This window comes from Ranitomeya variabilis, chromosome 7 (assembly GCF_051348905.1).
Source record: "Ranitomeya variabilis isolate aRanVar5 chromosome 7, aRanVar5.hap1, whole genome shotgun sequence".
In the NCBI taxonomy this organism is placed as follows: domain Eukaryota; kingdom Metazoa; phylum Chordata; class Amphibia; order Anura; family Dendrobatidae; genus Ranitomeya; species Ranitomeya variabilis.
Window position 1 is genome coordinate 112,519,903 of NC_135238.1, and position 13,628 is coordinate 112,533,530.

The 13,628-nt window shown below is 45.3% G+C and overlaps 1 protein-coding gene across 1 annotated transcript in view; it reads left to right on the plus strand.

The window, feature by feature from the left end:
- Positions 1 to 13,628, plus strand: part of COL5A2 (collagen type V alpha 2 chain) — a 449,814-nt gene that overhangs the window by 260,897 nt on the left and 175,289 nt on the right. The window contains exon 13 of the mRNA XM_077275667.1: positions 7,947 to 8,000. Coding sequence (XP_077131782.1) covers positions 7,947 to 8,000 — 54 coding nt within the window. The remainder of the gene's footprint in view (positions 1 to 7,946; positions 8,001 to 13,628) is intronic.

Below are 13,628 nucleotides of genomic sequence, written 5' to 3' on the forward strand. Positions count from 1 at the left end.
CCGGCTGAAATAAGCCCCTAGAATACTGGCACCTCCGGCGAGGAGTTTCTTATGTGTGAATTCAGGGCTGGCTAATATCCATTAGAATTCCGGCTCCACCAGAGAGGAACTGCGTGTTTGGTTCAGACTGCATGACCACTGTTGGCTCTACTCAGTAGCTGTGTCTCCTGTGAGCTAAACAGGACACAGCGTTCCCTTTTCTACAGGCTCTGTGAAGTTAGGCTACGTTCACATTTGCGTCGTGCGGTGCAGCGTCAGCGACACAACGCATGCAAAACGCATGCACAACGCAGCGTTTTGTGACGCATGCGTTAATTTTTTGCATGATTTTTGGCGCAGAAAAAACTGCATCATGCAGCGTCATCTGCGCCCTGACAGTTGCGCCAAAATGACGCATGCGTCACAAAACGCAAGACAACGCATGTCCATGCGCCCCCCCATGTTAAATATAGGGGCGCATGACGCATGCGTCGCCGTGGCTGCGCCCGCCGCTGCGCCGCACAACGCTAATGTGAACGTAGCCTAACAGAGTTCGTTTATTGTAATTTACTTCACCGCCTTGCTTAGCAGCAGGTTTTTTCCTGCACGGTGGATCCCGGGTTGCGAATGCACCTATCTCACCTAATAAATATATTTGGTGTGTTCCGCCAACCCTAACAGTATACTAGCGCCAGGATCTGGCTAAGTAATGGCGGATGAACAGCGATTGCAGGGGTACATCCAGCTGCTGGAGGGCCAGTTGGCATCTCTCCAGCGTGCAACCTCGGCGGTGGATGTTACCGCAATAGCTGTTCAGGCTGCTAGCGAGGCTGCAGCAGCTTTACCCACTGCCACCTCTGTTCCGACTTTATCTCACCTCCCGTTGCCTGAAAAATACTCTGGGGACAGCAAGTCATGTAGGGGTTTTGTGAGCCAGTGTGGTATACATCTCGAGCTCCTGGCTGCACGTTTTCCCACAGAGCGGGCAAAGATGGGATTCATTATCTCTCTCCTGTCGGACAGAGCTTTGGAGTGGGCTACGCCGCTGTGGGAGCGCAACGATCATGTGGTGCAGAGTGCTCCTCGGTTTCTGGACACTCTGAAACAGGTCTTTGTAGGACCTCAAGTCACCCATGATATGGCGCTCCAACTGCTGGCTTTGACTCAGGGTTCAACCATGGTCAGCCATTTTGCCGTCCACTTCCGGACATTAGCGTCTGAGCTGGAGTGGTCAGATAAAACCCTCATTCCTGTGTTTTGGAGGGGGCTGGCTGACCATGTGAAGGACGCTTTGGCCACTAGGGAGATTCCCGCCACACTGGAGGAGCTCATAGCTGTATCAACTTGCATAGACCTTCGTTTTCACGAGCGAAGGTTGGAGCAAGCCCAGTGTAGGCAGAGGTTTCGGCTGGCTCCCACCTTCGCCAGACCTTTGGAATCTCCGGTCCAGGCGCCCGAGTCACATGAGGCCATAGAGGGGTCACGAGCGGGGTCCAAGTCCCGGTCCGCTCATGCACTTAAGGTCTGTCATGTTTGCCGGCAGTCAGGACATCTTGCCTCCAAGTGTCCTCAGTGGTCGGGGAAACATCAGCGACTAGTGGCAGTTGGAGGAGGTACACTAGACACGGTGACGTTTGCCTCTAAGTTGTCCTTCAAGGGGACAATTACCATAGGCCCATCCACTCTTATGGTAGAGCTATGCGTGGACTCTGGGGCGGAGGGTAATTTTATGTCATCTGCTTTCGCCCAGCGACACGCGCTCACCAAACCAGTAACCATTTGAGTGGTAAATGGGTCGACACTACCCTCACCGATTACACACCAAACCATTCCTTTCACTCTTTCTGTGTCTCCATCACATCAGGAGATTATCTCTCTGTTATTCCTTCCTGAGGGAGTTGATGAGGTCCTGTTGGGGATAGCATGGCTACGCTATCATTCTCTTCATTTAGAGTGGTCCTCAGGGAGAATTTTGGGATGTAGTAAATCCTGTGAGGGTAGATGTCAGAGGGAGTGTGTTCAGGTTGCTACAACAGAGGTACCCGTAGATCTTTCCTCTCTCCCCAAGCACTATTGGGCCTATGCGGACGTGTTCTCCAAAAGGGCTGCGGAGACCCTTCCGCTTCACTGCCCCTATGACTGTCCTATCGACCTCTTGCCTGGTGCTGAGCCTCCCCGGGTTCGAGTCTATCCGTTATCTCTCCCAGAGATGGAGGCAATGTCTCAGTACACCCAAGAGAATCTGGCAAGAGGATTCATTAGGAAGTCAGTGTCAACTGCAGGGGCTGGGTTATTCTTCGTGCAGAAGAAGAGTGGAGAGTTACGTCCATGCATAGACTACAGGGGTCTTAACGCCATCACCGTTAAGAACAAGTACCCGCTACCCCTGATATCTGAGCTCTTTGATAGGCTACGGGGAGCAAGGTTATTTACTAAATTAGATCTGCGGGGTGCTTACAACCTGATTCGCATCCGTGAGGGGGATGAATGGAAGACGGCTTTTAACACCAGGGATGGGCACTATGATGGGTGATGCCCTTCTTGCTCTGTAATGCCCCAGCCGTTTTCCAAGACTTTGTGAACGACATCTTCTGGTATATGCTCAACACCTCGGTCGTAGTCTATCTGGATGATATTCTCATCTACTCTCCAGATATTGACTCCCATCGGAGAGATATTCGCAAAGTCTTCGACCTCTTACGGGCAAACTCCCTCTACGCCAAGTTGGAGAAGTGTGTTTGAGCAGGAGTCCTTGCCTTTCCTTGGTTATATAATCTCTGCCCAGGGTTTGGCTATGGATCCTGCCAAACCACAGGCTGTGATGGACTGGCAGGAACCCCATTCACTTAAAGTGGTGCAGCGCTTTATGGGGTTCATTAATTACTATCGCCAGTTCATTCCACACTTCTCAACTTTGGTAGCTCCCTTGGTTGCCCTCACCAAGAAGGGAGCAAATCCCAAGTTGTGGTCGGAGGATGTCTACAAGGCCTTTCTCTTGATTAAATCACACTTCGCTAGCGCTCCAATTCTACATTGCCCCGATGTAGATAAGCCATTTATCATGGCGGTGGATGCCTCATCCATTGGTGCTGGAGCAGTCCTTTTCCAAAAGGATGCTCAAGGTCGGAAGCATCCTTGCTTCTTCTTCTCCAAGACCTTCACACCGGCAGAGAGGAATTATTCCATCTAGGACAGGGAGTTGCTAGCCATGAAGTTGGCTTTTTCGGAGTGGAGACATCTCTTGGAGGGGGCTCGCTTTCCCTTCCAGGTATTCACTGACCACAAGAACTTGGTATATCTACAGATGGCCCAGCTGCTGAATTCTCGCCAGGCTAGATGGTCCCTGTTCTTCTCCCGGTTTCAATTTACTCTCCATTTCCTCTCCGGGGAGAAGAACATTCATGCCGACGCTCTCTCCCGCTCCATAGTGTCATCTGAGGAGCCTCAGCTTATTGTCCCTTCTGAGAGCCTGAGAACTGTGGCTCCGGTTTCGCTAGAGTCCGTGCCCCTGGGCAAGACTTTCGTGCCAGCGAATTTGCAACCGGAGGTTCTCTCTTGGGCTCATTCGTCCAGAGTGCGTGGGCATTTTGGGACCAAAAGGACATCTGAGCTTTTGGCGAGGACGGGCTTATGGCCCGTGACGTTGGGGACTATATTCGGGCGTGCATTTCCTGCGCCCAGAATCGGTCTCCTCGGCAACGGCCTGCTGGGTTGTTTACCCCCTGCCGATGGAAAACAGGCCCTGGGAGATGGTCAGGATGGACTTCGTGGTGGGCTTACCCAAGTCTTGTAGCTGCACAGTTATCTGGGTTGTCACCGATCATTTCTCTAACATGGTGCACTTGGTTCCGCTTCCACAGTTACCTTCTGCACGGGCCTTGGCGGCGTTATTCATTAAGCATATTTTCCGTTTACATGGAATGCATGATAAAATTGTCAGCGACTGGGGTCCCCAGTTCGCGTCTGGGTTTTGGAGAGAGCTCTGCCGTTTACTCAGCATAGAGTTGAATCTCTCCTCTACATATCATCCTGAGATGAATGGGTTGGTAGAGAGGACCAACCAGACTCTGGTGACATACTTGCGACATTTTGTCTCTGCTAGGCAGGATGACTGGGCATCTTTGCTACCTTGGGCAAAATTTGCCTTGAACAATGCTGTAGCCGATTCCACTGGGCAGACTCCTTTTCTCCTTAATTACGGCCAGCATCCGCGTGTTCCTGTGCCCATGCCCGTGTCTTCCGATTCTAGGGTGGCAGACTGGGCGGTGGAGGCATGTGACATTTGGGACCGCACACAGGATGCCATCCGGGCCTCCAAGGAGAGAATGAGGGTTTCTGCTGATACACACCGGCACCCCGCTCCGACCTTTGCTCCTGGCGACTTAGTGTGGCTCTCCGCCTGTAATATCAGGCTGCGAGTTGAGTCCACTAAGTTTGCACCTCACTACATTGGCCCGTTCAAGGTTCTGGAACAGGTCAACCCTGTGGTCTACCGTTTGGCCATTCCTCCGCGCCTTGGTATCACCGACACTTTCCACGTCTCTCTCTTAAAGCCCTTCCATTTGTCCTGGTTTTCCGAGTCATCTGCCGGGACATCGGGTTCATCCACGGATGAGTTTGAGGTGAATGCTATCGTGGGGTGCAAGGTGGTACGTGGCAAGAAATTTTATCTGGTGGACTGGAAGGGTCACGGCCCAGGGGACAGAACCTGGGAACCTGTGGAGCACATTCGGGCTCCACTGCTCATTGCAGCTTTTGAGCGTAGCGAGGCTCAAGGAGGGGGGGGCCCTAGGAGGGGGGTAATGTTAAGAGTCGAGTTCCCGCTGCTGCACAGGGGGAATCTCGAACCATTTCTGCTGCAGTCTCCCATTCTGCATCAGCCGCAGTGGAGCCTGCCCAGTGGAGACGTCGGTCCCAGCGTCTCACTGAATCTGGTACTGTGCAAAGGGTTACTGCTGCCTCTCCAGGCTCTGCTATTGTACCCTGCACTGGTCTGCGGTGAGCAGGCTTTTCTGGGACTAAGTCCTGCTTTGCACACACGGAGCATGCCCAGGGTAAGATCTCTCAATGGAGATCAAGGGTCACATGCTCAGGTACTGCAGCAACTTCCATTGGTCCTCCAGGAAGGTCATGTACCTGATCAAGTTCTGTAAAAGTCTTCCATTGGTCCTTCTCGAAGGTCCTGAAGTTGCTGCAGCTATAAAAGGTTCTCATGACCGCATGGCCATGCACTTGTATCAAATATATACGAGCTCAGCGCCAGTGTGATCGTGTGTGTGGTCAGGGACCCAGCTGAAATAAGCCCATAGAATGCTGGCACCTCCGGCGAGGAGTTTTTGTGTATATGCAGTTAGGGACCCGGCTGAAATAAGCCCCTAGAATGCTGGCACCTACAGCAAGGAGTTTCTTATGTGTGAATTCAGGGCTGGCTAATAGCCATTAGAATTCCGGCTCCACCGGAGAGGAGCTGTGTGTTTGGTTGGGACTGCATGACTACTGTCGGCTCAACTCTGTAGCTGTGTCTCCTGTGAGCTAAACAGGGCACAGCGTTCCCTTTTCTACGGGCTCTGTGAAGTAACAGAGTTCGTTTATTCTAATTTACTTCACCGCCTTGCTTAGCAGCAGGTTCTTTCCTGCATGGTGGATCCCGGGTTGCGAACGCACCTATCTCACCTAATAAATATATTCGGTACGTTCCGCCAACCCTAACACACCATAGCTATAGCCCTATATATACCCAGATCTTTACACAATGTGCATCATAGCAAAAATAATATCTCACCCAGGTATGTCCATGCAATTGGTCCGACAATGCAGCCCCAACGCGATTTTTGCTATGATGCACATTGTTTAAAGATCTGGGTATTTATATAGGGCCATAGCTATGGTGATAATGTGTCTTTAATTAAACCTCAAAATACCCATTGTGCTGTGACAGTGTTGCAATATATATATTACAATCATTGAATCCCCAATCCTAGTTATATATAAGCAATTGTCGGACTTTTCTGTTTGTGTCCTTCACTATATAAATTGTTTGTCCATATAACCTTTTTAATATATTTGTGTCTATGGTGTTTACTATTTTATTGATAACCAATAATGAAAAAAATTTGATATTTTTATGGGTAGTTTGGTACTCCTTTCTCCTTTGTTTATAAAGAATTACAACTTGTCTCCTCCATTTATTTACCGGCTATACCATCTACGCCCTACACTATAGGACCCCGCTTCACCTATGGGAAGTGTAACATCTGTGCTGCCGCAACATCCCCCAGGGGACCCATTTAATGCAGCGTCGGTCCAACTACTGACAGAACACCACAGGTGGTGTCACGACAGACTTTGAACATTTTCCCCTTTAAAGACCGTTCCCCTTTAACCCCTTCATGACCTTGGGATTTTTTGTTTTTCCGTGTTCATTTTTCGCTCCCCTCCTTCCCAGAGCCATAACTTTTTTATTTTTCCGTCAATTTGGCCACATGAGGGCTTATTTTTGCGGGACGAGTTGTACTTTTGAACGACATCATTGGTTTTACCATGTCGTGTACTAGAAAACGGGAAAAAAATTCCAAGTGCGGTGAAATTGCAAAAAAAGTGCAATCCCACACTTGTTTTTTGCTTGGCTTTTTTGCTAGGTTCAATAAATGCTAAAACTGATCTGCCATTATGATTATCCAGGTCACTACGAGTTCATAGACACCTAACATGACTAGCTTATTTTTTATCTAAGTGGTGAAAAAAAATTCCAAACTTTGCTAAAAAAAAAATAAAATAAATTGCGCCATTTTCTGATACTCGTAGCGTCTCCATTTTTCATGATCTGGGGTCGGTTGAGGGCTTATTTTTTGCGTGCTGAGCTGGCGTTTTTAGTGATTCCAATTCGGTGCAGATATGTTCTTTTGATCGCCCGTTATTGCATTTTAATGCAATGTCGCGGCGACCAAAAAAACGTAATTCTGGAGTTTCTTTTTTTTTTCTCGTTACGCCATTTAGCAATCAGGTTATTGCTTTTTTTATTGATAGATTGGGCGATTCTGAACGTGCCGATACCAAATATGTGTAGGTTTTATTTTTTTTTTATTGATTTATTTTGATTGGGGCGAAAGGGGGGTGATTGAAACTTTTATATTTTTTTTATTTTTTTCACATTTTTTTAAACTTTTTTTTTTTTAACTTTTGCCATGCTTCAATAGCCTCCATGGGAGGCTAGAAGCAGGCACAACTCGATCGGCTCTGCTACATAGCAGCGATCTGATGTTCGCTGCTATGTAGCAGAAAATCAGGTGTGCTGTGAGCGTCGACCACAGGGTGGCGCTCACAGCTGCCGGGGATCAGTAACCATAGAGGTCTCAAGGACCTCTATGGTTACAATGGAGAAGCATCGCTGACCCCCGATCATGTGACGGGGGTCGGCGATGCGCTCATATCCGGCCGCCCGGCCGGATGCGGTAGTTAAATGCCGCTGTCTGCGTTTGACAGCGGCATTTAACTAGTTAATAGCGGCGGGTGAATTGCGATTTCAGTCGCCGCTATTGCGGGCACATGTCAGCTGTTCAAAACAGCTGACATGTCCCGGCTTTGATGTGCGCTCACCGCCGGAGCCCTGCATCAAAGCAGGGGATCTGACCTCGGACGTACTATCCCGTCCGAGGTCAGTAAGGGGTTAACGTTGAGGCCCAGGGCCATGGACCGGGTCGCAGCCACCATGACATCCCCCTTGCGACCAGACCCGGTACCGTGTACCCCACTGCCCTGGGGGCGACTCATAAACGCACTCAGATGTTAATATGGTTCTACTACTAGAAGTGCTACTACAGACAGAAGATGATGTTAGTAAATGCATAATATTTGCAGCAGAGCATACTGTATGTTGTAACTGGAATGAAGATAGTACATGTATACTGAGCTTTGGTGCCATGCAATATTGTGCTTTTTGTAATTAATTATTATATCTCTTCTTTTAGGGAGCCAGAGGATTTCCCGGTGCTCCAGGTCTCCCAGGACTCAAAGGACATAGAGTAAGACTTTTTTTCTATGTATTTCTTAGTTTATACAATATGTTTAGTGACTGCAGATGTTGTAAGATACAATTTTGAGAAAATGTTCCTGCACATGACACTGTTTTGTGTAGCTGTATAATTCTATTTTATCTTGTTTTTACTCTCTGTGATGGTAATGGTGTGGTGCTACTTGCACTGTTCTATCCATTCTAAATATATTTATCTGCTTGCCCCCATTTAATACATAGCAGCTACCATTTTAAGTGGCCTGCCCTCTAACTAGTCCACCCCCGAAACAGAAACATGCTCCTCAACTTAGAGACAGATTGTATGTGTTTATGGGCAGCCTGTGGGCAGGTCTCGCCTTGGATTCTCTGGCTTAGAGCAGGAAGATAAGTCCCACAGCAGAGATCGCGCATATCATTAGCTGAAAACTCCTAACACCAATTACACAAGAACCACAATACAGATTTCTCCACCCCAGGTATCATTTTAATCAGTGTAACAGCATTATCCTGACAATGTCTGTAGTTTACTTAGCAAAATCCTGCAGACAGGTTCTCTTTAAAAGGATTATGTACTACCCATAACATGCTGTCCATAGGTCTTAGTGGAAATGCACTAGATGTCTGTCAACAGCTGTTGCGTAAAATTTTATAATGCGAGTAGTTTCCTAAGGAATAGAGCGGTATGCAACAGCTATTCCTGAACCTTCTATGGCTGTGGCCTGCCTCACAAAATTACCATTGTTTCCAAAGTCAACTAAATAATGTATACAAATAGTTGATAACAATATAACTGTCATAAAATGTCACTCAGAAAACTAATGCACACAAACAGTATGTGGGATATTGGGAATACTGAGTTTTCAGTCAGGGACAAACCTCATGTTAGAGGTTTATACAGTGGCCTGTGAAAGTATTCACCATAACCTCCCCCCCCCCCCTTGGCATTTTTCGCATTTTGCTACCTCAGAATCTGTTTTTTTTTAAAGGGTTTGCATCAGTTCATGTAAAGAACATACCTACAGCTGTATACATTTGCTGTTCTTTTTATTGTGAAGCAAACAACAAATAGAACAGCATAACTGAAAACTTCAGTGTGTATAACTATTCATCTCCCTAAAGTCAGTACTTTGTGGATCTTCCTTTCTGGGGCAATTACAGCTGCAAGTCACTTTGGTTTCATCTCTATGAGCTTTCCACATCTTGCCACTGGGATTTATGCCCATTCCTCAAGGCAAAACTGCTCCAGCTCCTTCAAGTTAAATGGTTTCCTCTGGTGAGCAGTAATCTTCAAGTCTGAACCTCAGTCCCAGTCTTAAATCATTGAGAGACTGAAACACATTTTGCTCAAGAATATCCCTGAATTTTGCACCGCCCATCTTGCCCCTCGACTCAGACCTTTTTCCCTGTCCCTGCTGCCAAAAACATCTCCACAGCATGATGCTGCCATCCCTATGTTTTACTGTGGGATGGTGTTCTTGGGGTGATGAGCTATGTTGGTTTGGCACCAGACAGCGTTTACCATGGTGGCCAATTTTGGTCTCATCTGACCACAACATCTTCCTCCATACATGTTGGGGGTCTCCCACATGTCTTTTAGCAAACTCAAAAGGAACCTTACAATTTTTTTGTATAAGCAAAGGCTTTTTTCTGCCTACTCTTTCATAAAGGCCACCTCCATAGAGTGTATAGCTTATTGTGGTCATATAAACAGATACTCTAGTCTATGCTTGGGAAATCTGCAGTTCCTTCTGAGTTACTTTTGGCCTCAGTGCTGCCTCTCTGATTAATGCCCTACTTGCCTGGGCAAAGAGTTTTGCTGGGTGGATCTTTCTTGGCAGGTTTGTTGTGGTACCAGTTATTTCCATTTGAGGTTAATGAATTTGATGGTGCTCGGGGGATCATGAGAGATTTGGATATTTTTTCATAACACAACCCTGACTTGTACTTTCCAACAATTTTTTCCCTGACTTGTTTGGAGATCTCCTTGGTCTTCATGGTGGTGTTCGGTTAGTGGTGCCTCTTGCTTAACGGTGAGGCAGCCTCTATGGCTTCTCAGAAAAGGTGTGTATATACTGACAGATCATGTGACACTTGGATTGCACACAGGTGGACTTCCTTTCACTAAGCATGTGACTTATGAAGGTAATTACTTTCACCAGAAATTTTTAGGGGCTTCATCGCAAAAGGAGTGAATACATATGCACTTACCAATTTTTAGCTATTTAATTCCATAAATGTAATTTTTGCCTTATATTTTTCTCACTTCACTTCTCCAACTTAGACTATTTAATGCTGATTCATTGCACACAAAACCGATTACAAAATTAATTAATCACAGGTTGTAATGTAATAAAATAGGTAAAAAGCCAAGATGGTGAATGCTTTTGCAAACCATTCTACCTACAGTGTCTTGAAAAAGCATTTATACCCCTTGGATTTTTTCACCCACATACTTAAATGTATTTTATTGGGATTTTATGTGATCTACCAACACATTGCATTTTGTGAGGTGTAAAGAAATTATACATGGTTTTCTAATTACTTAATAAATATAAATCTGATAATTGTGATGTGCATTTCTAGTCAGTACCCTGATGTCTGATATGACTAAATAAAATCATTAATGAGGAATAGCCTCCTGAAGTCACATAGTTAGTAAATTTAGTTCACCTCTGTGTCATTTCTTCTCAATGTAACTACATCTGTTCTGTGAAGGCCTGAAAGGTTCGTTTGAGACCATTAGAGATCAAACAGCATCATGAAGACCAAGGAACACATCAGACAAGTCAGGGATAAAGTTGTGGAGAAGAGTAAAAAAGGGTTAGGTTATAAAAAAGGCCAAGCTCTGCATATCTCTTGGAGCACTGTTCATCCGTTATCCAAAAATGGAAGGAGTATAGCACAACCACATCTACAAAGGCATGGCCGTCCACCTAAACTGACATCCTAAGCAAGGAGAGCACTATTTAGAAAAGCAGCCAAGAGGCCTATGATCACTCTTGAGGAGCAGCAGAATTCCCCAGCCAAGGTGGAATAATCTGTCCACAGGATAACTATACATCATATAGTCTACAAATCTGGCCTTTATGGAAGAGTGGCAAGAGGAAAGACAGCATGTGGAAGAAGTTGCTCTGGTCTCATGAGACCAAAATAGAACTTTTTTGGTTAAATGAAAAGCGCAATGTGTGGTTGAAAAACTAACACTGTACTTCAACCTAAAAACACCATCCCCCTCCGTCAAACATGGTACTGGCAAAATCATGCTGTAGGGATGCTTTTTTTCAGCAGGGACAGGGAAGCTGGTCAGCATTGATGGGAAGATAAATGGAGCTAAATACAGGGCAATCCTGAACGAAAACCTGTTAGAGGCTGCAAAAGACTTGAGACTGGGATGTAGGTTCACCTTACAGCAGAACATTGACCCCAAACATACTGCCAGACCTACAATGGAAAAATCGTTTAGATAAAAGCATATTCATGTGTATGAATGGCCCAATAACAGTCCAGCCCTAAATCCAATTATGAATCTGTGGCAAAACTTGAAAATTGCTGTTTACAGACACTTTCCATCCTATCACACTGAGTAAGAGCTAGTTTATTAAGAATGTCACCCTCTAGATGTGCAAAGCTGGTAGAGACATACCCCAAAAGATTTACAGCAGTAATTGTAGTGAAGTGTGGTCCTACAACGTATTGAATCAGGGGGGCTGAATACAAATATACTTCACAATTTTCAGACATATATTTATAAAATAATTTAAAAAACATGTATCATTTCCTTTACACTTCACAAATACTTGCTACTTTGTGTTGGTATATCACATCAAATCCAAATGAAAAACATTTACATTTAAGGGTGTAAGGCGAAAAATACTTTTTCAAGACACTGTATGTGGTTTCCCAGAGATTATTCTGAGCCTGAGTACAAATTTCTATTAAATCAAATGACATCGTAGAAATATTTATTGAAGTGTCACAAAGGGAGATTATGTCATCAAAGATTTCTAATATATATCATGTTTGAATCATCACTATGTTTATTGACAATAAATAAGAACACTTTGGTTTCTATTACTTAGCAGCAAAACTGCACATACATTGTCCTGCTCTTACCTGTAGATTAGATAAATGTAATATTTTAATCCTAAAAACAATTCTACAGCAACTCAGTGTAGTCTTAAGGTACCTTCACACTAAGCGACTTTGCAGCGAGAACGACAACGATCCGTGACGTTGCAGCGTCCTGGATAGCGATATCGTTGTGTTTGACACGCAGCAGCGATCTGGATCCCGCTGTGATATCGTTGGTCGGAGCTAGAAGTCCAGAACTTTATTTCGTCGCTGAACACCCGCTGTCATCGCTGGATCGGTGTGTGTGACACCAATCCAGCGATGTGTTCACTTGTAACCAGGGTAAACATCGGCCAAACAGAGAATAGGCAGGCACCACCGCCAGGGATCACCTATAGCATGCTACAGAAGAGTACAGTACCATGAACAAAAGAAAAGTGTAGCATGCAAACTGAAGGGATCACCGCTGTGCTCTGCTTTACGGCCGGCCGGCGCTGACACATTCAGTGCAGGGAAGCCGCCGGCGGGGGACGTGACAGACATCAGAAGGTGAGTATGTAGTGTTTTTTTTTTACTTTTACAATGGTAACCAGGGTAAATATTGGGTTACTAAGCGCGGCCCTGCGCTTAGTAACCCGATGTTTACCCTGGTTACCCGGGTGCTGCAGGGGGACTTCGGCATAGTTGAAGACAGTTTCAACGATGCCAAAGTCGTTCCCCTGATCGTTGGTCGCTGGAGAGAGCCGTCTGTGTGACAGCTCCCCAGCGACCTAAACAGCGACGTTGCAGCGATCGGATCGTTGTCTATATCACTGCAGAGTCGCTAAATGTGACGGTACCTTTAGCTGTGCTGTCACACCCCAAGCCACAAAAATTAGAAAATACTTAACTTAAAAGTGTTGTGTGTTTCTGTTTGATAAATAGGGAGTAAATCACCTAAAACACATTCACTTTCATTTCACAGCCTAGACACATTGATAAATGTAGTATTCCAACTATATAGCTTACCAAACACCTGAAGTAACAGTCATTACTCCCAATTTCATAATAAACATGCATGTTCTCCTCTGCCGAGCAGACATGTTCAGCTGATTTGGGAAATAGGAATAAGATCTTGCAAATAGAAGCAATTATTGGACATGTTGGAAAAAATTCTGCAATAAATCTTTAGTGTGTGATTTCACCTTAGAGATGTTGTCTCAAACACAATATTTATAAACTATGATGATAGATGATAAAAAATGACTGCTAGGACTCCCATCAGTCCCATGAAGGGGGACCAAAGGTCCACTATTTAATGAAATATTAGTAAGCTTGTGCATATACTTTTCCTATAGACAGCTAATAAACTTGTGTACTGATCTACCAACTTATAAAAGACCAAAAAAGAAGAAAAAAAAAAGATCAAATGTCCCCAATAATAATGAAAATACAAAAATGTATTGAGAAAACAGAAGTATGAGAAGGGGGTATATGCACACATGTGAGGAAACAAGGACGCACATACAAATAAATATTAGCATATAAATTTCTGTCAAATATTCCAATAGTAAATTTACATGAGTTC